The sequence below is a fragment of the Ovis aries genome, chromosome 13, assembly GCF_016772045.2.
Source record: "Ovis aries strain OAR_USU_Benz2616 breed Rambouillet chromosome 13, ARS-UI_Ramb_v3.0, whole genome shotgun sequence".
In the NCBI taxonomy this organism is placed as follows: domain Eukaryota; kingdom Metazoa; phylum Chordata; class Mammalia; order Artiodactyla; family Bovidae; genus Ovis; species Ovis aries.
The window spans coordinates 1,449,190-1,471,015 of record NC_056066.1 but is presented as its reverse complement, the minus strand read 5'-3'; the positions used below and the strand labels follow the sequence as shown (position 1 = coordinate 1,471,015).

The following is a 21,826-nucleotide window of genomic DNA, read 5'->3' as shown; positions in this document are numbered from 1 at the left end:
GTGAAGTCACTCAGTCGTGTCCGACTCCTAGCGACGCCATGGACTGCTGCCTTCCAGGCTCCTCCATCCATGGGATTTGCCAGGCAAGAGTACTGGAGTGGGGTGCCATTGCCTTTCCAAATGCTTGCAAATAGCACTACACCTGCTTTGATACAAATCTTTGATGCTTAGAACATCAAATGCATCAGGGCATTGTCAGAGATACAACTGTGTAACAAGTAGCTCAAAGAGATATAATGAGACATGCTGCATGATCCAGTACCTGACACAGCCCCTAGATATTTCTCAGATGAGAAATCCCTCTTCCCAATCAGTGTGCCTTCCATGAAGACAGTTTTCGAAAGCAGAGGAAGTTCTGAGCTGTTAGCAACCATTGTTCACTACAGCTGGGAACTGGGTGCACCAGACGGTAGAAGCAACTTGGGTGGGCACCAAAAGGATTCACTTTAAGGGTCACACAATGTCTATTTCTTAAGGTTGTTATGGTGATGATGAAATGAAAGAATTAATGCAGTTTTTTAACAGTTTCTCGCTTAACAAATGTTTGCACAGGTTCTTGAACACCATTTCTCAGGGCCACTATTCACAGGATGGACGTGGTAGGTTTGTATGTTTCTCACAACATTGCTCCAGTATAAATCAGTAAGATGAAGGAAGGTCCTTACTGTGATTTGCCCAAACGCACCATGAGGTTAGTGGTAGCTTACATGACTACATAGTATTTTATTTAATGCTAAGGAAACACTTAATGTGACAGAGCTCGATCTTAAAACAGTCTGCATTTTATGGACTTATTTAATCAATTTTAGAATATGCACTTAAAATACGTTAATATTTCTAAAACTAAGATGCATCATACAGTCAATGGATAGTCACAGTTTGTTGGTGCTTTTCCTTTTTGGCACTCCATGAGTAACGGGATACCTGAAAATGGATGGTGCCTTAAATTCAATGAATTATCATTTATTTAGACCTAGATTAAGTCATGGTTCACATGTTTCCAATCCTTGCATGTGAACTTTCCACTTCTGGGAACAAAAATAAGTTGTTATAAATATTTAGCAATGTCAAGAGATTCAGATATAATATATGCCATGAATACCAACAGACCTAAATAGGAAATGGAATGTCTAGTGGATAAACATTGACATCAGAGTAATAATTTATGTGCTTAAATGCTAAGGTTTTTAAGGAATAAAATATGCTTCCCTTTTAATAATGGATCTATTCTCCTGACATTCAATTCCTTTTGAGAAGGAGGCCAGGGAGAGAAACAGGTCCATTTGTTTAACGGTTTCCCTCAGGCCCGAGTGGACTCATTATGGTTGCATAATGACTTATTATGTTAAAATTTATAATCCTAAGGAATCGTGCTGTTTTGGTGACATATTCAACCCCGCTTCTTTAAAAAATGATGAGCAATGTGTCAGCTATGGCAAGTTTAGGGACAAGGTTCCAGGTGTCCTAACGTATGATTGAAAACAATCTCGCTGAAAGTACTATTTTTTAAAAAACCTATGGATAAAAGGCTACTTTTTGAATATGTCCTTGAACATAAAGAAAATGTCCATTTACATAAGGAAATACATAGCACTCATAAGCAAACCATCCTGATATAATCACTGCTAATATATCAATACAAATACCCACTTTTCATCTATGCATTTGTGTATTTTTAAATAATATTGCAATCATGCTCTGATTTATTTTTTTCTCTTGTTTCATGTGTGAACATTGTATTGTGTCTCATGGAATGAAGTCTATAAACACATGTTTTCTTTTCATACATCACTAAAATAATTTTGATGCATATTTTATGTCTTATTTTGGTGAAATCATACATACACATTCCTTTCAATTTTCACAAAGTGAACAGGCTTCTATAGCCACCACTTAGACCCAAATCAGGATATTATCAGACCCCAGAGGCCTCTTTGTGACTCCTGCCCTTGCACCCACCCTCAATGTAGAATCCAAACCCTTGTTTCTAAGACACAAATCACCATTGCCTGTTTTTGAACTTTATGTAGCTGGGATCGTAAAGAATGTGCCCTTTTGTGCCTGTCCTTCCTTCTCCAACACTATGCTTATAAATTTTATCCATGTAGTTCTGTGTAATTGTAGTTTACAGCTACAGATGAATCCTATTTTATTCTGTCACTAAACCACAATTTATTTCTCCACGCTCTTGGTTATGGATATTTGGGTTGTTTACAGTTTGGGCTTCTGGCCCGTAGTTCCGCTTTTGGGGTACATTTCTGTTGTATATCGGGCCAGCATGCTACATACTGCTACACACTGCTCACTTTATTAAAGAAAGCTCATACCAATTTTAGTCCTAGTAGTTTAAGAAACTTACTGACTATAAAGTAGTTCCAAACCGTATCATCATTCTTAAACACTGTGTATTCTATGGTCAAAAATAGTCCATATTCTGCATTTCTAAAACATGCTTTACTGTGGGTACTTTAGGAAGACTGCATTCCTGTTCATTGGGTCACATTTCCAACATGAAACTATTCCTTGATTCCAAAATATATGAAAGTATGTTATTTTTTATATCAACAAGGTCCTATCTGCCAAGTATGGTTACGTCTCTGTGATTACATTATGTAACATGAGTTGAACCAGGATATATCTGTAGATGGTTTTAGAAAAGAAATACCAATCATGTTATATTTCAAAGGTAAAATTTCCTCCCCTCTAAATACTTACACTGTGAAATATTCAGGTGCCTAAATCCTTAGAGGGGAAGATGGTATTTACCTGTTAAAACACTCTGAATAAGATCTTCTGTTTTGGCAGGTGCCTTTACAGAACCTAAAATAAAAAGACAAAATAAATAGCCTCCTATAACTTTTAAAATTATCTTCTTCCTGTAAAACAACGTTTGGCTCTGGTCTCTAAGTTTCTTTATTACAGATTACAAATTCCTGAAGACAATTATCCTAAAAACATTCTAAGAAGTGTCTTCATTTTGTAATTTTGGGTCAAACAAGTTAAATGTGAACCTATATGCTCCATTTATAGACAGAAAGGACATCTCTCCACTTTGAATCAAAACTCTGTCAACAAATTCGGTTTTGACAATGCTACTGCCACCTTCTGGCAAAATCAGGAGTGACAAGTGGTCTTTTACAAAGACCACTGGTAGGTCAGCGGGCAGGAACAAAGTTGCAGGCAAGACCTACTGGGTGCCAAAGTCACTGGTCAAAAGTTTAAGGAGAAACAGGATAGTCTCATGGTCTTAAAGTCTCTCCCCCAAGATATTTGTTAACTATAAAGGGGAAAAGTACAACTCTAAGTGGAGGAATCAGGCAGGTGGCACCTCAATCAAGGGACCCACCATGAGGTACAGCAACATCAGGTGCTCCTGACATGATGCTCTGGGAACAGCCTCACTTCTGTGACATTCCTGTCCCAAACGCACACCTCCAATCTCACCGTGAGAAAACACTGGGCCAATCCAAATTGAGGGGTCGTCTGCAGAATAACGGACCAGTACTCTAAAAGTGCACAGGGCATGGAAAAATGAACAGCCTGAGGGACTGTTGCAGATTCAAAGAGGCTAAGGACACATGACAGTTAATACAGTGTGGGATCCTGAGCTGGAACCTGGAACAATAAAGACAGTAGTGGAAGGCAGGCGAAGTTCAAAGTCTATGGTTTAATTCAAGGCATTATGCCAATGTTAATTTCCTGGTCCGACTCTGACCGATGTTAACACCAGAGAAGAGGGATCCATTTTTGTAATGTATTGTGTGTTATTTTAAAAATGATTCTGTAAGTCAAATGATTCTAAAATATCCAGTTAAAAAAGTCAAATGCTAAAATGCTAAGTTTTCTCTTACTCTCAAAAGCACAAGGTTATTCTTTATTTAAATGACTTATTCATATTCTAGAAACACACAGTGTTTGTGTTTGGTACATAAAATTTCCATTTGAAAATATCACGTCTTGTTTATACTTAAGTCACTCCTTAATATTATTAATCTCAACAGTCTCCTTTCTTAAGTGGCCTCAGTAGGAGCAAGGAGCTAAAGGGAAGAATTTTAGGATCATGGAGAATGGTGTCAGTTTCGCCTTCACTCTTCATTAGCAACGTGGCCTTCAAGAAGGAACTTATTTCTGCAATTTAAACCTGCAGTTTATTCATCTGTACTGTGGGGACGATGGTGGAATCAGCCCTCAGAGGCCTGCTCTGAGAGTGAAATGAGATAATCCATGTGAAGGGCTGAGCACGCTCAGCACGTGGTTGGCACTTAAAATTAGTGAAAAGTGAGTTGGAGAAAGACGGGAAGGAATTCTTGGTAGAGACTTAATTTAGTGAAGCAGAACCAAGAAGGTGCTTCTAAAGCATAAAGTATAAGGTGTTTGAAGAACCCCTCACACACCCTGCCAGCAGATGGACCAACATCCATCACTAAATAAAGACATGGGGAATCTGGGTGATATTTTGTTTTGGTTTCACAAGCTACCAGCAGAGCTAGATGAGCACTTACGAGTCTCATAGAGAGGACTTACGAGCCCTCCCTTCCTTCCTTCTGTTATTCATCCCTCAGCAAACACTTCTGGACTGCCTCCTAAGCCCCTGTGTCTCCCTCGCCTGATGATGCTAGCTCAGTCATGCTGCCCGCTTTTAGCGTGGACCCACTAGAGGCTGCTGGTTGCGTAGTGCAGCTCTTTCCTCGGAATGTTTACCTGGAGCCGGTTGGCTGTGCAGAGCCTGGGAGGGCGGTTTGGGTGTCAGGGACGCCGTGTGATTCACCCCATTTTCTGCTGGAGCTGGCCTGGCTTCACTCGGAGCTTCTGATGGGGCTTCCCCAGGATCAGCCTAAAATAACAGACATGTTTTCATTTTCCACACCTCTTACTGTTCTTTTGTTACCTTCTGAAACCCACAAAGTTACATTTGATGCCATTTCCGCAACTCATTTGGACTCCGAAATATCACATTTGAAACTGTGGAAAGCAGGGTAAAATCAGCATGGTTTTGAACCATGACTGTGGTAGGTTAATTGTATTAAAGTCCCAATATCTGTGCCTTCCTGTGTTCTGGCCCTTGAGGGTGTCATCCCACACGACAGTGGAATTGAGCATGTGATTTGCTTTGGTCAGATGAAAGAGTAGCAAACTTAAAGGAAGCAATGGATTGAAAAGCCATGTGCAAATGTTCCTTCTCTTTCTCAGACTCCTGCTATAGTCATGGAGCATGAGAATCCATGTGAAGGTGAGCTGAGTCACATAGGCAAGGACATCCTGGACCAGGCAGCCCCAAGCTGACCATGGAAACTTAAGTGAGTCCAGCTCAGATGAGCTGAGACTAGTCCAGATCAACAGAACTGCGCAGCTAACCAAATGACTCATGAACAATAATAAGCAGTTGATGTTGTAAGCCACTAAATTGGAAGACTATTTGTTATGCAGCAGTAACCAATAAGCATTGATTTTAGAGTCAGACTTATCTAGGCTATAAGGCCCTGCCACTTATTAACGGTGTGATATTGAGCAAGTCACTTAACTGTCTGCCACTCATTTTTCTCATGTTTATTGATGAGGATATGTATTGGACTGGCCAAAAAGTTCATTTGCATTTTTTGAAACACCTTACAAAAAAACCTCAAACTTTTTGGCCAACTTAATATGTACTGGGGATTATAATATTATCTACACTGTAATGTTGTTTAGAGAATCAAATAAGTTACTATTTATAAAGTGCTTAGAATAATTCCTGGAACAGAGCATATATGTGCATGTTAAAGAGACAAAACATTTAAGCTTGTATAACACTATTAATGAATAATAGTAACAAATACATTAACACCTATGAAATCTCGAGACTTCCCTGGTGGCTCAGACGGTCTGTCTACAATGTAGGAGACCTGGGTTCGATCCCTGGGTGGGGAAGATCTCCTGGAGAAGGCAATGGCAACCCACTCCAGTATTCTTGCCTGGAAAATCCCATGGATGGAGGAGCCTGGTAGGCTACAGTCCACATTGTCTCGAACAGTCGGACACGACTGAGCAACTTCACTTTCACTTTCTATGAAATCTCTACTGCATTCCCTGTAGCAGCTAGTCTGCTATGCACTGTGTAGAGCAAACATTTAATGTTTGATGAATAAACGTTGATCTTCATAAAAACAGTTGCCTCCATAATTATGTACCATCTCAGTGGTGCTTTCTGGGGTTCTACAAGTCTTTTCTCAGAATTACCTTCTGAGTTCAGGGCAGATTTTCCTGACAATGAGGCTACCCCAATGCTCTACTTTGTAGTATCATTAAAAATATAATTAGGAAATGGCCAGAAGTCATTTGGAGCCCAATGTTATGATATTTTGACATGTAATTACAGAAAGCAGGTTGTCTTACAATACCATTTTTAGAAAATGTAAGATGAGAATGAAAATAATTACTCTCATTGTAACAAGTGGCTTTTTAAAATTTATTTTAATTGGAGGCTAATTACAATATTGTAATGGTTTTTGCCATACAAGTGGCTTTTAATCTGTCCCCCAAAGCATCTTTAAAATATGCTCCAACACTGCTTTTGGTGATGGATGGCAAACTTATTTTAATTCAGTGAACAATCCCTGTTTACCTACCACAGCCTGCTCTGCTCAGAGCTGTGACGCTGAGATGCAAGAGATGTGCTGGGGTCAGTGGTGACGATGGGGCAGGGAGGCAAGAACCTAGGCCTGTGGAACTCATGATACAGAACGCTGGCTTCTGAAAGACAGCTGCTCCGAATGGGGAAGTTCTGGTGTGTTTGTGTTATTCAGTTACATCCATCAGGAAAATTCTCATTAGAATCATGATGCTCAGGAGGGGATTGCATATTTTTTGTTCAGCAAGAGACTGCAACCTGAAGGCTTATGGTTCCTAGAGTGCATGGAAATGCTAAGTGTTGCCAGATTTTAAAATGAAGGAGATTTTACCTTAATAAAATGGATTTCCTACTTCACTTGAAAAATCATATAGGGCACCACTGGACCTGCAATCTCAATCTGGGTGAGAACAGAGGAGTTTCTGCTCCTTTAGCACAATTCCATCTTGCTGATTTACCTGCCTTGGTCCTGTAGTCACTGGGTTTGCAGGAGACACTTGAGAAGAATGAACTATCAGAGATGTTTGACCACAAAATTCCTAGAGAAAGTGTATTTACGTTGCACAGAAGAGAGCTGAAGTAAAGGGAGTGCTGGAAAGAGGACTGGGTCATCAGCAAAGTTACCCCCAGCTTTGTCCTCTGGCTTGAATACTGTGAGGGAAACTCTTCCGCCTCCCAGTTGTAGGGAGTCTCCAGTCATCAAGCTCAGCCACCTGGGAAGTAGGGAGAGAAGGTGCTCTGTTCCATGGGCAATCTGGAACCCATTTATATCCGGGCAGGTTTCTGGAACCAGGTGGGGAATAAACAATTTTTTCCGGTATGACAGCTGGCTGATACCAGCCGTCTGGAGGAAGACAGGTAGGAGGACAATTTTGATGGAGCAAAGAATGGAGGTGGTGGAAAGTCGGTTTCCATGAAGGCAATCCTGTGTGGCTGCTTTTTGGCAATTAGGAGGAGTGTCAGGGGCACTCAGGCTGGAGGCATATTCAAAATGAACGCAGAAGGCTATTGCACCTATATCCAGTTTGCAAGTATTCCATGGAGATGTGTGCCCTTGGGAAATCAAGTTCAATCATTAACTCTAGTTGAGATGCAGGAAATAGAAACCTCTGCTTATCAAGGGTGTGTCCAAAGCCCTTACATTCCAGAAATTGATATAATGTATGAATTCAAAGACATTTTTTAAAAAGCAGATACATGTTGGCTTTCTCTTAAGAATCCACCTTGCAATGGAAGGGACACTGGTTGGATCCCTGATCTAGGAAGATATCATATTCCTTGGAGCAACTAAGCCTGTGCACCGCAATGACTGAGCTCACGCGCCCAGGAGCCAGTGCTCTGGGGAAGCCACCGCAGTGGGTCCCAGATACAGGACAACGAAGCGAAGCCCCCACCCCTTGCAACTAGAGAAAGCCCGTGTGCAACAAGGAAGACCCAGCACAGCTGAAAAATTAACAGATTAAAAAAAAAAAAAAAGCAGATTAACGTTGAGGAAATATAACTGACAAAAATTTTGTAGTTACAACTGAGGAACAAGAGATGGTCAAAGCCTGGAGCTGGATTTGGGGCAAGCTCTGGATAAACGCTTGGTCTGGGGGTCCTGCTCCCGGCAGGGCAGGCTGCATCACATACATAATCCCAGGGTCACGTGGGGCCCCTCGCATGTAACAAGCAGTTGATAGAAATGATGGAAATGAGCAAAGCAGACGAGATGGAATGCCACAGGCTGAAGCGAGGCTGTGCCCAGACCTGGAGAAGGAGCCGCTTAGAGCAGCGACTGCTTTCAGCCTGGGCTTCCAGGAAAGTTGGAAAACTGCATTTTTGTCAGGTGTCTCCCATCTTAAAACCACCGAGAAGCCAAACAAAGCTCATCCTCAGAGTGCCTTTGGATGAGAAGCTGCGCACCTGGGCCCTGCGCTCGGAGGAGAGAGCTCGCCCAGATTTCAATCGCCGGAGTCAGCTGTGGGCCCACACGGCGGCTGGAAACCGAGTGGGCGGGGCCACCTGCCTGCGGTCCCCGCCCACTTTCCTCATGGGGCCAGCAAAGGGCAGAACACTGAACACTAAGGACTCGAGGCCGCTTGTGTAGACTTACTCCGGTCAGAGACCTCTTAGGGTTTCCTGGAAACTGATTATAAGCTTAGTGAGAATTTATAGTGGCATAAGCATCAGACTGATGCTTAAAATATGTTGCCAACGAAGGGCAGTATATACAGATTTGAATTGGTATCTCCCTGATGAAGACTGACCGTAGAAGCGACTGTAGATCACCGTGTGCCAGACACTGTCACACATGCCAGCTTCATCTCAGCCAGCAGGGGAGGCAGTTCAGCTCCATCAGACGGCAGATTAGTTGTTCAGTCGCTCAGTCGTGTCCAACTCTGCGATCCCGTGGGCTGAAGCACGCAGGCTTCCCTGTCCTTCACCATCTCCCAGAGCTTGCTCAAACCATCAGGGGCATTCAGTTCAGTTCAGTTCAGTTCAGTCGCTCAGTTGCGTCCGACTCTTTGCGGTTCCATGAATTGCAGCACGCCAGGCCTCCCTGTCCATCACCAACTCCCGGAGTTCACTCAAACTCTCATCCATCGAGTCGGTGATGCCATCCAGCCATCTCATCCTCTGTCATCCCCTTTTCCTCCTGCCCCCAATCCCTCCCAGCATCAGAGTCTTTTCCAATGAGTCAATTCGTCGCATGAGGTGGCCAAAGTACTGGAGTTTCAGCTTTAGCATCATTCCTTCCAAAGAACACCCAGGGCTGATCTCCTTTAGAATGGGCTGGTTGGATCTCCTTGCAGTCCAAGGGACTCTCAAGAGTCTTCTCCAACACCACAGTTCAAAAGCATCAATTCTTTGGCGCTCAGCTTTCTTCACAGTCCAACTCTCGCATCCATACATGACCACTGGGAAAACCATAGCCTTGACTAGATGGACCTTTGTCGGCAAAGTAATGTCTCTGCTTTTGAATACGTTATCTAGGTTGGTCATAGTAAGTGTCTTTATTAAGATTTTGTTAAAAGTCATTAGTAACTTGCTGGAAGCCACACTGTTAACAGGGGCATTAATGTTTGAATATATGTTACAGTCTAAAGACTAGGTTTTTCTACTGCATTAGTTCACCCTCTATTCTGTTAAGAGCAACGTAAGCAACCATAATAGTAACTTACTCTATTGATGAGATACAGAGATGTATAAATGTAAACATTATTCTCAAAGAGCTTACTCTGTTGCACTAAAAAATCATTTGTGTATTAAAAATGAGTTAAATAAAGCAGCTAAACACAAGAATTGGGGGGGACCCCAGTACAATACTATAATTTCTAATATCATTGAAAGGTTTAATAATTCACATGAGATGAAATGCCAAAACCAGATCCCTTGCTCCACTCACAAGCATAAGTGGAAGGCAATACTTGTGACTTTATTTCTCCCCAGTCCAAATCTTCTTTTTCATGAGTTAGAATGAAATAAACCTGCAATCCTTTCTCACTGCACTGGAAATTACAATAGCAACAAAAGAACTAGAAATATGTTCTCAATTTAATGGCAGGACTCTTGGGATCAATTAAATTTTCAAGGAAAGAAGTTTCAGAAGTTTATTTCAGTTGCACTAAATTTTGCTTAGGTGAGTAGAGAAAAATGAGTTACAGCTCCAGTGGCCAAGTGGAAGCATTACACTATTTTTTCTTTAAAAACATGAAATAGTAGATGTTTTTAAAGCCAAGATTTTATAAAAAATATTTTTATCCTTCCTATTTCCAATATGAACAGAAAAACCTTAAAACATAACATAAGTGGATCAGCAAGAAATATAACTAGAAAGACCATTTTCACAAGTTTTAGAGAAGGAGGAAAGGCTACGTGGACTGTTAGCTAAAAAGACTTCAGTCCCAGGCATTAAAAATTGGGTCTGTCGATGAAGCAATAGAGAACTAGGATTTAGGGAATTTGGTGAGGAGGTTCTTACGGTAAAGTAAAAGGTTTTCCAAATACCAGATGTGTGACTGGGCTACTGGCGGTGTTGGGGTTCTGCCTGAGTCATCTAAAAATACAAAAGCAATTAGCCTCCAATTAAAATAAATCAATTAATTAAAAAAAAAAAAACAACACAGTGCCTTCCATGTCATTGTTAGGGTAATACTGTCTTCATTCGGACGCCGGGTGGGTGACGGCAAGGGCAAAGTCATTAGTGTCTCCAGAATATTTAGGTCAAGCTCATAATTTCACCATGTAGAGATCTAGTCCACTCAGGACTAATTCAGGCAGTGGAAGTGGCTACATCAAAACCAGCCTTTCCCTTAACAAAGAGCTTTCTTAAATATCCGTACAATTGGTATCTTAAGTTTATATTGCCTGAGTGAAATTAGATTATGTATCTGCCCTACATTTCTAAAACCTGTACCCTGATGTATGTGTTCTAAAGCACTGAGGGATGATGTATGTTAATATTTGCAGCCTACTTTTAAATGCATCAAAAGTCAGATGGAATAGTGAAAGAATAGAGGGCAGCCCACCAGGCTCCACCGTCCCTGGGATTCTCCAGGCAAGAACACTGGAGTGGGTTGCCATTTCCTTCTCCAATGCATGCAAGTGAAAAGTGAAAGTGAAGTTGCTCAGTCCTTAGCCACCCCATGGGCTGCAGCCTACCAGGCTCCTCCAGCCATGGGATTTTCCAGGCAAGAGTACTAGAGTGGGTTGCCATTTCCTTCTCCAGAGGATCTTCCCGACCCAGGGATTGAACCCAGGTCTTCTGCATTGTAGGCAGACACTTTACCATCTGAGCTCATTAGTCATCTCTAATAACCACATTAAACTGGTAGAGCTGTGGAAAATTTATCTTTAATTAAGAACTTTTGTAAAGGAATACTATACATTCATAGAAAATGTGCTAGAATGATGACCACCAAAAATGTTAACCTGATCTGCAAGATTACTGAGAGGACTTTTTGTTTCTTTATTATGTTTTAAAATTTTTATATACCATTTTATTTAGAGAAGTAACTAAAAATATTATAAAGCCTTAGTAATGACTCAGATTAGGTAACTTTCTACGACTTTACTCACCCACGATCCTGATTTATGACTTTAAAAGAGACAAAATAAATTCAGCAACTCAAATCAATTATTCCTTAATTTCCAATTATATACTGGAATTATATATATATGTAACTATGTATATTTTTTTCACATGATCTGAAACAAATGTCTATTGTTCAAAGCAATGGGGGAATTTTAAAATTTCCTACTTTTTTGGTTTGTCAATTACTTATGAAGATAATTTATTAGACTATTACAATTCTGGGAATATTTTATAGTTCAATAATGTCTTTCATTTTCAAATAGAAATGACCTTTATAACTACCAAGTTAAAAGGATTATACTAAAAAAGTCTTTGCTGCTAAAATAGTGTCTCCAGTGTCTGCCATGTCCTAGATAGAATTTTCTTTTGAGAAAACCATAGTTACTTCTTTTCAGTGGCCTCGTTCAAACAAACTTACATTATTGCAAGACAAGATAAAGGGCATGCTGGTGTTCAAAGGTGTGAAATGCCATTTTTCTCCCAGCATTATATGGTAAGGGCAAATAATTTTTCTTCTTGAGCTTTAGAAATGAGGTCAGTTAAGGGTTTCGACATTTCAAAGGAAAAAAGAAATGTATTTTCTACAGGACCATGTCAAATTTATGCAATTCAATGTGAAATTTATGCGATTCAATGTTTCTAAAATTATTTCTAAAACTGAAAATGTTCAAATATTATTTGCGTGTAACCAACAGTATACATTTACTGAAAATCCGTATGACCATCATTTTAGACGAGAAACAAAAGTAATGTTGACCTAAAATTCTACTTCTGTATTTTTGTATCCATTGCTGTTACACTCTCCACAAATAGCTTTTATTTTTTCAAAAAATCAAAGTATAGTTGATTTACAATGTTGTGTTAGTTTCAGGTTTACAGTAAAGCATTCAATTATATATATATATATTTCAGATTCTTTTCCATTATAGGGTGTTACAGTTCTGTTTGCTATGTGTGTGGTTTATCTATTTTATATATAGTTGTGTGTATCTGTTAATCCTAAACTCCTAATTTGTCCTGCCTCCCTTTCCGTTTGGTAACCATAAGTTTGTTTTCTACCTCTGTGGGTCTATTTCTGTTTTGTGAATAAGTTCATTTGTATCACTTTTTAGTTAAGTAAGACAGAAAAAATAGAAAATCACATGATATCACACATACGTGGAATCCAAATAGCTTTTTTATATGCTTTGAAAGGACAGTGACGTAAAAGATCTGCAGTCTCAAAGGCCTTAGGTCTCCTACTCTGCAAAGTGACATTTTTCTCATTAGAGAAATGGTCTCTGTTTCATTACAAGGCTTTTACCTCTATTGCTACATTATATAAGCTGAAATTGGTGGTGTCTTGAAATCTCTTCAAGTCAGAGCTCACTCCTTGGAGAAGATGGCCAATATCTAGGTACAAGTCGATGATATAGAAAGTATTGTTTTGAAATAGTAGCAAAACATAATTTTATCTGAAAATGCTTTCTTTAAATACCTATTTTTTTAGAAAATAAACTGCATCCAGTTGATTAAAGAGATTCCTGTTTTCTAATTAGAGAAGGCTTAATAGTAATCTAATTATATCTCCATAAATTATCTTTACTGTGAATTATATTTTATGAAATATGTTATTAAGTTAAAGTCAGTAGAATAGAAAAGAGTTTCGGAACTTGGAAACCCATTGATATCTACGGAGAGCCTTTAATTTCATATTGGGGTTTATATGAGCAAAACAAGAAATTCACTGAAATCTCTAGTCTTAATCTTTTCAGAGGCCATTACAAAGGAAAAAAAACACTATTATCTTTGAAGAAACACTGAAATTAAAGATGTAACTATTGTCAAACATTTAAATTCTAGTTCCCAAACAAACAAACAAAAAATCAGAAAGCGTATTCAATCTTTAATTCTAAAACAGCAGCTATTTAGCATTGTGGGATTCCTTATTAGCAGAATTGTACTTGGGATTCTTGTCTGCGTGATAAGTTGAGAGGATGTTCTCAGGCGAGAACTGCAGGGAAGTAAAGAAAACAGGCTGAGACAGGGAAACAAGATAAACCCAGAGTGGTTTCAGCTGGAGTCTAGCCTCAGCCTGATCCTATAGCGTGGCGGGTGGGGTGGGGCATGGGAGCTTGAACTGCAGCATTGAAGGTGCCCATCCAGCAGCGAGAGACCTGGGCTGTTATTCTATGTGCGACAGTCACAGGATACAGTCACCTCCTTGAAAGAAGAATCTGCTAGGCATCCCCAAGCAAGGCAGTTCCTATCAGCCTAGGCCAGGCTTCTGGAGAAATGTGCGGCTGTGAGCTGTTTTCAGCCCACCCTGCAGCAGCCCTGCAAAGGAACTCTGGGCTGGTACCAGCAAAATCTGCTTAGAGCGTGGATGACATGCTTGCTCTCTCTGCGCTCTCTGGACCAGCCAAGCAGTGAGTGCTCAGACTAACTGCTCAAATTCAAGCAGTAGACCTAACTGGTGGTGTCTTTTTTTTTAAGTGGTGTTTTTTTTATTCAGTTTTTTTTTAATTAATTAATTAATTTATTTAATTGCAGGATAATTACTTTACAATATTGTGATGGTTTTTGCCATACATCAACATGAACTGGGTTTCCCTGGTAGCTCAGCTGGTAAAGAATCTGCCTGCAAAGCAAGAGACCCTGGTTCGATTCCTGGATCATGAAGATCCCTGGAGAAGGGATAGGCAACCCACTCCAGTATTCTTGGGCTTCCCTGGTGGCTCAGACAGTAAAGAATCTATCTGCAATGTGGGAGACCTGGATTTGATCCCTGGGTTGGGAAGATGCCCTGGAGAAGGGCCTAACAAACTACTGCAGTATTCTTGCCTGGGGAATCCCCATGCACAGAGGAGCTTGGCAGGCTACAGTCCACGGGGTTGCAAAAAGTTGGACACAACTGAGTGACTAAGCACAGCACAGCAACAACATGAATTGGCCACAGGTATACAAGGAAAAGCTTTACAGACAAGTAAAAGCTAAGTGGCTTTTAACATATGAAAAAGAAACATATGCTAAGCATAGGTGTCAAATACACAACGTTGGAAGTAATTCATGTCTACTGTTAGATGTACTTTTCCAGAAGTGTAAAATTTCCCTAGAACTCCATTTTCTGCATACAAAGAAAAATATTATTTATGAAACTTTCCAGGCTAACTTTAAATTTCATCAAACAGGACAATATATTTATTGGTTCTATAGAATATGATGCTTGCAGTGTAAATAAGAGCCTGAAAAATTTTTATGTTGACATTAGATATCTTTCTTTCTTAAAGAATATTTATTTATTTGACATGCAGGATCTTCATTGTGACATGAAAGATCTTTCACTGCAGTGCATGGACTCTCTAGTTGTGGCACACAGGCTTAATTGCTCCTCAGATATGTGGGATCTTAGTTTTCTGACCAGAGATAAAACCTGTGTCCCCTGCGTTGCAAGGCAGATTCTCAACCACTGGACTACCAGGGAAAACCATATTTTTCTTTTTTTCCTTTCATTTTCTCTCATGTTCAATTAACTCGACATCTTAGATCACAAACTTCTAAAGTTCTATACAAAATAAACAAAGAAATAATAATAATGTGCTAAAAAACATACTTATATGATGTTTACTGAAGATCTATTTAAAATATTAAAGTATTCAAAATATCCAATAATAGAGATTAGAAAGATAATGTGCAGCTATGTAATGGAAGATTACAAAGTTATGAAAAGTCATGTCATAGAATATTTTACGACATGGAACTGTTTGCATTAAGTGAAAATAAAAGGTTAAAACACAGATTGTGAATATTATCCCATTCTATGAAAAAGTACTAATTGTGCATAAAAAGACTAGCTGCATGTATACCCTATATGTACAGTGCTGGGCGTCCCAGGTGCCACTAGTGGTAAAGAACCCACCTGCCAATGCAAGAGACGTAAGAGACATGGGTTCGATCCCTGGGTCGGGAAGATCCCTAAGAGGAGGAAGTGGCTACCCACTCCAGTAATCTTGTATGGAGAATCGCAGGACAGAGGAGCCTGGCAGGGCTACAGTCCATGGGGCTGCAGAGAGTCAGGCACGACTGAAGTGACTTAGCGCGCACGCGGGCACGCATGTACAGTGTTATCCCTGTGTGGCTTGGGTGTTTGGATTAAAGGTGATGTATTTGGGATGTTTCATTTCTCATTTCCATTTAAAAAATTTTCTGTGACAAGCCTAGGTTTCTTTATTCTTTTGGAATAAGAAAAAGCTGATTTAGTAATATCAACTTGAGTGGACTTGCTATTAAAGTCATCCAAACAATTTTCAAGGTTTTTTCCTATACTGATAATTCTCCAATTTTCTCATCTGTTTCCCTGAATCTATCCTCTGAATATTCAAATGAAGTATGAAAATAGCTAGTTTTTATCACTATTTGTAATGTTTATGTCATCCCCAATAATCATGAAATTCTATTTCAGTCTACACGGAAACTTCATATTTTTTCTTAAGCACGTCAAAAATTTTATTCAACTCATTGATTAGTGACTAAATCAATCAGATGACAAGGCAAATTCACCAGGATTTTGAGGAAGCTTCATATTTTTAAACTTCACTTCTAATATTTCTAGGCCCTTTCTTTGCATTATGACATCTAATTTAGAATAACACACCAATTATTTTGGGAATATATATTATAATACAGAAATATACGGTAATAATAGTTGCCACTTTGCAGCCTGTACTACGCAACAGGTACTGTGTTAAGTAACTTTGGTACTGTAAGAAATCACAAAAGCGCTTTGAAAACCCTGTACTTTAAAGACAAAAGAAAACAACAAATGACTTGATGATCAACTTCTTTTCTACATGTTTTATTCACCTTTAATCAGCAGGAAATGATCTAGAAAATTTCCCCTGAAACAGCAAGATGTCTACTGTTTAATGTGGTCACAAAAGACGATGCTGGTGGTGGCCACAGAATGCCAAAAGAGAATGAAATATGAAAAATTCAGGGTATCTTCTAGATGTTTTGGGAGATGAGGCTCAACTCCACCAAAGTGGTTTTCCAGTGTTCTCTTTTCCTTTCCTGAGGGTGAAGTTATGTAGGAAAAGCTAGCAACAAGATTTGGAAATCATGCTTCATGCCACGCACAAGACTAGAACAACCCTCTCACCTCTTTCTTCACTTCTTCTTCATCTTCCAGGGTCAAGGCAGCCAGCTGTTTAGCTCTCTGCTCCATCAGATTCACATATCGGATTGGATTTGACAAAGCTTCAATCACGTCTAAATAGGAAAGAGACATTTTAGATTGATGGTCCTGGAGATACTGATTATCCACCATGAGTCAGTCTACCCATTCATCCCTCCATCCATCCATCCAATCACCCATCCATCCATGTATTTGTTCATCATCTCTCTACTTGTCCATCCATTTCCTGATTCACCATCCATCTTCCATCTTTCCATATACCCATATAACTATCTACTTATCCAGCCAACACTTTGGAAATGGACAAGAGTCCACTGGCTGAACCTCAGGAAGAGAGAACTCAAAGGTCATCTCTGAGTCAAACTGGACAAGCTCCAACTCAGGATGTGTCAGCGCTCCAAATTTTTAAGTTTTATTTGAGCATTTCATCCAATTCAGAAACGGCCCATAAATTTGTCCTGTTTCCCACACTGGTGATTCACAGGGGAGACATTTCCCATAACAAAGGCTGCTTTATGGACTGCTGAAACAACCCAATGATTTGGCAATATGGGTATCATTTGAACATGATGCTGTCTAGCTGGAATGAGTTATGGCTGTCGTCTTCAGATTGGACACCCGCTCCAAGACTGCCATAGTCTCCACCACTTCCCAGGATCTTCCACTCAGGTACCTTGGCACCACAAGAATTTAAATGTGTGATTCCAGGCTGACATCACCATAAGTTAATTTCTATAGTTTACGATTTCACTCATAGAAAAGGTCAGGATTCTAAAACTGGCTGAAGGCAAATTCACTGCACAGACCTAGATAGTAGGTCTGTATATCAGCTACCTGATACTACACAGTACTGAACTCATGAGAATAATATTACCAATGGACAAAAATTCTCAATAGTTTATTGAGATTTAAACTAAAATTTATTCACAAAGGTTTGATGAATTACTTCTAAACATGCATACAAACAGAGGTGATTCTGAGGTCACACTCTCTTGCCTTTGTTTAGTCCAGTTTTCTTTCCACTGAGTCACAAAAATATGGATGACCCCAGATGGAGATATCCTTCCAGGTTAGGTGGTTTACCTGCATATGTGTCTGGGACATAGTCCTTCACCTCTATGTAGACAAAGAGGGCTGGTAGCATCAGAGGCTGGTTCCTCTCATTCCTCAGACAGATGTAGTGATAGCCTGGGGGGTGACATGATACTGTGCATCATGGTTTCCTATAATGCAAAACATCTACTCGATCGGAGTACTTATTCCAGGTAACTCTGGATGACCAACAGCTTACTTCTACCTCATCTTAATCATATGCTCTTGAGTGATAGGGTATTATTTTTCTCATCAAACAGGAAAATAATGTTGACTCTGATTTTTTTTTTTTCTCCCTTTCCAACCATGTTTTTCCCCACAAGAGAGAATTTGAAACCATGTGTCATAGACTGAATTATCAGTCCAAATTTGTATCCTGTATATGATTTCTTGATTTGGGGGTTAGCCTGTTTGGCCAATGGGATGTTAGTGATGTGTACAAGCAGAGTCTTCACACGCACTTGCAGATACAAGCGTGCATCCCACGGGGCTGCCGTGAGATGCCTGGGAGTGCAACTGCTTCTTCACCTGGAGCCCCTAAGTGAGCAGGTGTGGGAAGCCCACAGCCTCAAGCACAGTGGCACAGCCGAACCTCACCAAGCCCTACTGCTCCACAGACCTGTGAGCACGAAGATGAAACACCTCTTATAAGCCTTTTAATTTTCAGGTAGTTTGTTACACATAACATCTGGCAAGAGTTGACTGGCCTAGTAGTCATAGCGCATCACAAAAACATAATATTGCCAGGTTTAAATATATAATCCTATAATCCTTTTTACAGAGTAAAACAACAAATAGCTTCCTACATTGTTCTTTAATAATCTTATAAGGCAGTGATGATTTTCTTTACAACTCTGATAAAAAGTTTCCCACAATGCTATCCATACCTGGCCGAATTGCTTGTACTGGCAAGATTCGGTGACCAATAAATTTACCTCCTTCTTCATAAACTGCTATCCTCAGACAGGCTAGTGAAGGAAGAACCACCTACAGGACATTAAGAATACATATGGTTACAAGAAGGAGTGACTCCCAGAAAGAATTAGAAAGGTAATATTCAAACAGGCCCTACTTTTCCAAATCCAAGTAGAAGTTTCTGCTGAGCAAATTGATAAAAAGTTAAGTTACTGCTCTATAATTTAGATTTTCAAAAAGAAAAGGATTTCCAGAGATATGGCTTCATCTGTGTTTTATCACCTTTTCAAAATGAGGAATCTGTTCAACAAACAGACCATTTTCTTTTGGCATGAACATTCTCAAGGCAGAAATGACAAAAGTTCTACGTTTAAATACTGTGAGTTAATGGTTTAATCACAGTTTGAGCATTCACTATTATATTTTCAAAGCAAACTACCTTTGTATTTCAGAGCAAATGCAAAAATTATAAAGTAGCTTTCAAGGATAGCTTTCAAAATGAGATTACTTTATTTATTTGTAAATTCCCAAATTAGCCATAAGTAGTACTCTTGCCCGGAAAATCCCATGGATGGAGGAGCCTGTCTAGTAGGCTATAGTCCATGTGGTCGCAAAGAGTCGGACAAGATTGAGCAACTTAAAAAGAAAAAATTGCTTACTTCTTTTTCTCTCAGTGTAAAACATCTGGAGTACATATGCAGCTATACTATATCAACATGTCAAGACCATGAGGCCAATTATACCTTAAATATGTATTTCTTTGGAACATAAGAAAACTAACATTTATTGACTACTTTCAATGGGTTAGGTATTTTCTAAATGTTTTCAGTATATTAGAAAATACTCATATAAGAATGCTTATAAGACAGTATAACTAAATCCAATTAACAGAAGAAGAAAAAAAAAGCTGGAGTATAGAGATCTTTACCACAGATAGGATACCCCCTGTGCAGAAGACTGCCTTTGCAGATATTTTGGTTAGATAAAAGCAAAGTGATCAGAGTGCGCTCTACTTTCTACTGCACTTAATGTCTTCCTTTTTGTTTAAAAAGGAAGTGAAAAAGATCTGTTTTTTTGTGAAAGGAGAGGGAAAGACAAGTCAAATGTGAAAGGTATTAACTGTCAGATAGAATCCAGACAAGTTACACAGACCAACACCAGTGGTTGGAGATTCCAGGGAGTTTAATTGCTATGCTTTGTAAAGGAAGCATGGACTTCCTTTCTCTTGGCTACCATATTACTCCCTATTTACCACTCTACTTCATTCGAATTATAGTGAAGACATATCATTTATCACTTGTATTATGAGAGGCTATGAATTAAAATTACACATTATTCTGGTCTTCCAAATGAGGAATCCTAGAATTAATTGATTCATAATTAGGAAAAGTCCAAACAAGCAATTCACAGAAATTTTGAAGTTTTCAAGATGGTTTTGAAAATGCTATTATATTATTAATGTGTAAATTCCCAAAAGAAACAGTAAGTAAGTCCTCATTTCATGTTTTTTCCAGTATAAAACACCTGAAAGTGACTCTTTGCGACTCCATGGACTGTAGCCTATCAGGCTCCTCCGTCCATGGGATTCTCCAGGCAAGAATACTGGAGTGGGCTGTCATTTCCTTCTCCAGGAGATCTTCCCGACCCAGGGATTGAACCCAGGTCTCCCCCATTGTAGGCAGACGTTTTACCATCTGAGCTACCAGGGAAGTCATAAAACACCTAGAAGATGCATTAACATCTGACGTGAAGAACACAGGACCAACCTTTTTGAATACAATGGGTTCTTCTTCCCAGATGGGATTTACAGCGTTTCCTTGTGATGTTTTGGTCTTCAATGCCTTCCTCCTTGTGTCCACAGGCAAACCAAACATATCCACTTCCACGTAAGTCCCGACTTTCTTATCAGAGAGAAACTGACCTGAAATAATCTAGAAAGTTAAAAAAAAAAACAACTCTAAAAAATGAATAACAATTATACAAGAGAAAACTTCAGGGAGGGACAAATGCTAATGATGAATATTGAGCCATAATCAAAGTAAAACAGAAACAACAGTACAAATATTATTTCCTTTTTGGTTAAAGAATTGTTAGAAGAATAACGATAATGTCAGGGTTAAGGGTTAATTAATAAGACAAAGTTGTATAGGGTGAAATACATGAACAAGCATGAAAGCTTGAGACTATGGCTTTTATATTTGAGACATACTATCTATTAAAAGTTAAAGGTTGGTTTTTAGAGCCAACTGAATATAAGGATTTTTCTAATACTTAATAACTTTATAAGAGAAAAAAAATTCTCAATTTAGCATGATTGTTCAGTTCAGTTCAATTCAATTCAGTCGCTCAGTCGTGTCTGACTCTTTGTGACCCCGTGGACTGCAGCACACCAGGCCTCCCTGTCCATTAAGAACTCCCAGAGTTTACTCAAACTCATGTCCATTGAGTCGGTGGTGCCATTCAACCATCTCATCCTCTGTCGTCCCCTTCTCCTCCCGCCTTCAATCTTTCCCAGCATCAGGGTCTTTCCAAATGAGTCAGCTCTTCGCATCAGGTGGCCAAAGTTTTGGTGTTTCAGCTTCAACCTCAGTCCTTCAACATCAAACCAGACCACCTGACTTGCTTCTTGAGAAATCTGTATGCAGGTCAGGAAGCAACTGTTAGAACTGGATATGGAACAACAGACTGGTTCCAAATAGGAAAGGAGTACGCCAAGGCTGTATATTGTCACCCTGCTTATTTAACTTATATGCAGAATACATCATGAGAAACGCTGGGCTGGATGAAGCACAAGCTGGAATCAAGATTGCCGGGAGAAATATCAGTAACCTCAGATATGCAGATGATACCACCCTTATGGCAGAAAGTGAAGAACTAAAGAGCCTCTTGATGAAAGTGCAAGAGGAGAGTGAAAAAGTTGGCTTAAAATTCAGCATTCAGAAAACTAAGATTATGGCATCTG

At 39.5% G+C, this 21,826-nt stretch overlaps 1 protein-coding gene across 2 annotated transcripts in view; it reads right to left on the bottom strand.

Annotated features, from left to right (window-relative positions):
* PLCB1 (phospholipase C beta 1) overlaps positions 1-21,826 on the bottom strand; it is an 857,274-nt gene that overhangs the window by 133,978 nt on the left and 701,470 nt on the right. For both annotated transcript variants that reach the window (XM_042230393.1, XM_060397115.1), the window contains exons 20-25: positions 20,631-20,795; positions 18,837-18,936; positions 17,941-18,045; positions 16,822-16,931; positions 4,702-4,834; positions 2,767-2,820 (exon numbers count right to left, since the gene is read on the bottom strand). In XM_042230393.1, the coding sequence (XP_042086327.1) occupies positions 2,767-2,820; positions 4,702-4,834; positions 16,822-16,931; positions 17,941-18,045; positions 18,837-18,936; positions 20,631-20,795 (667 nt within the window). The remainder of the gene's footprint in view (positions 1-2,766; positions 2,821-4,701; positions 4,835-16,821; positions 16,932-17,940; positions 18,046-18,836; positions 18,937-20,630; positions 20,796-21,826) is intronic.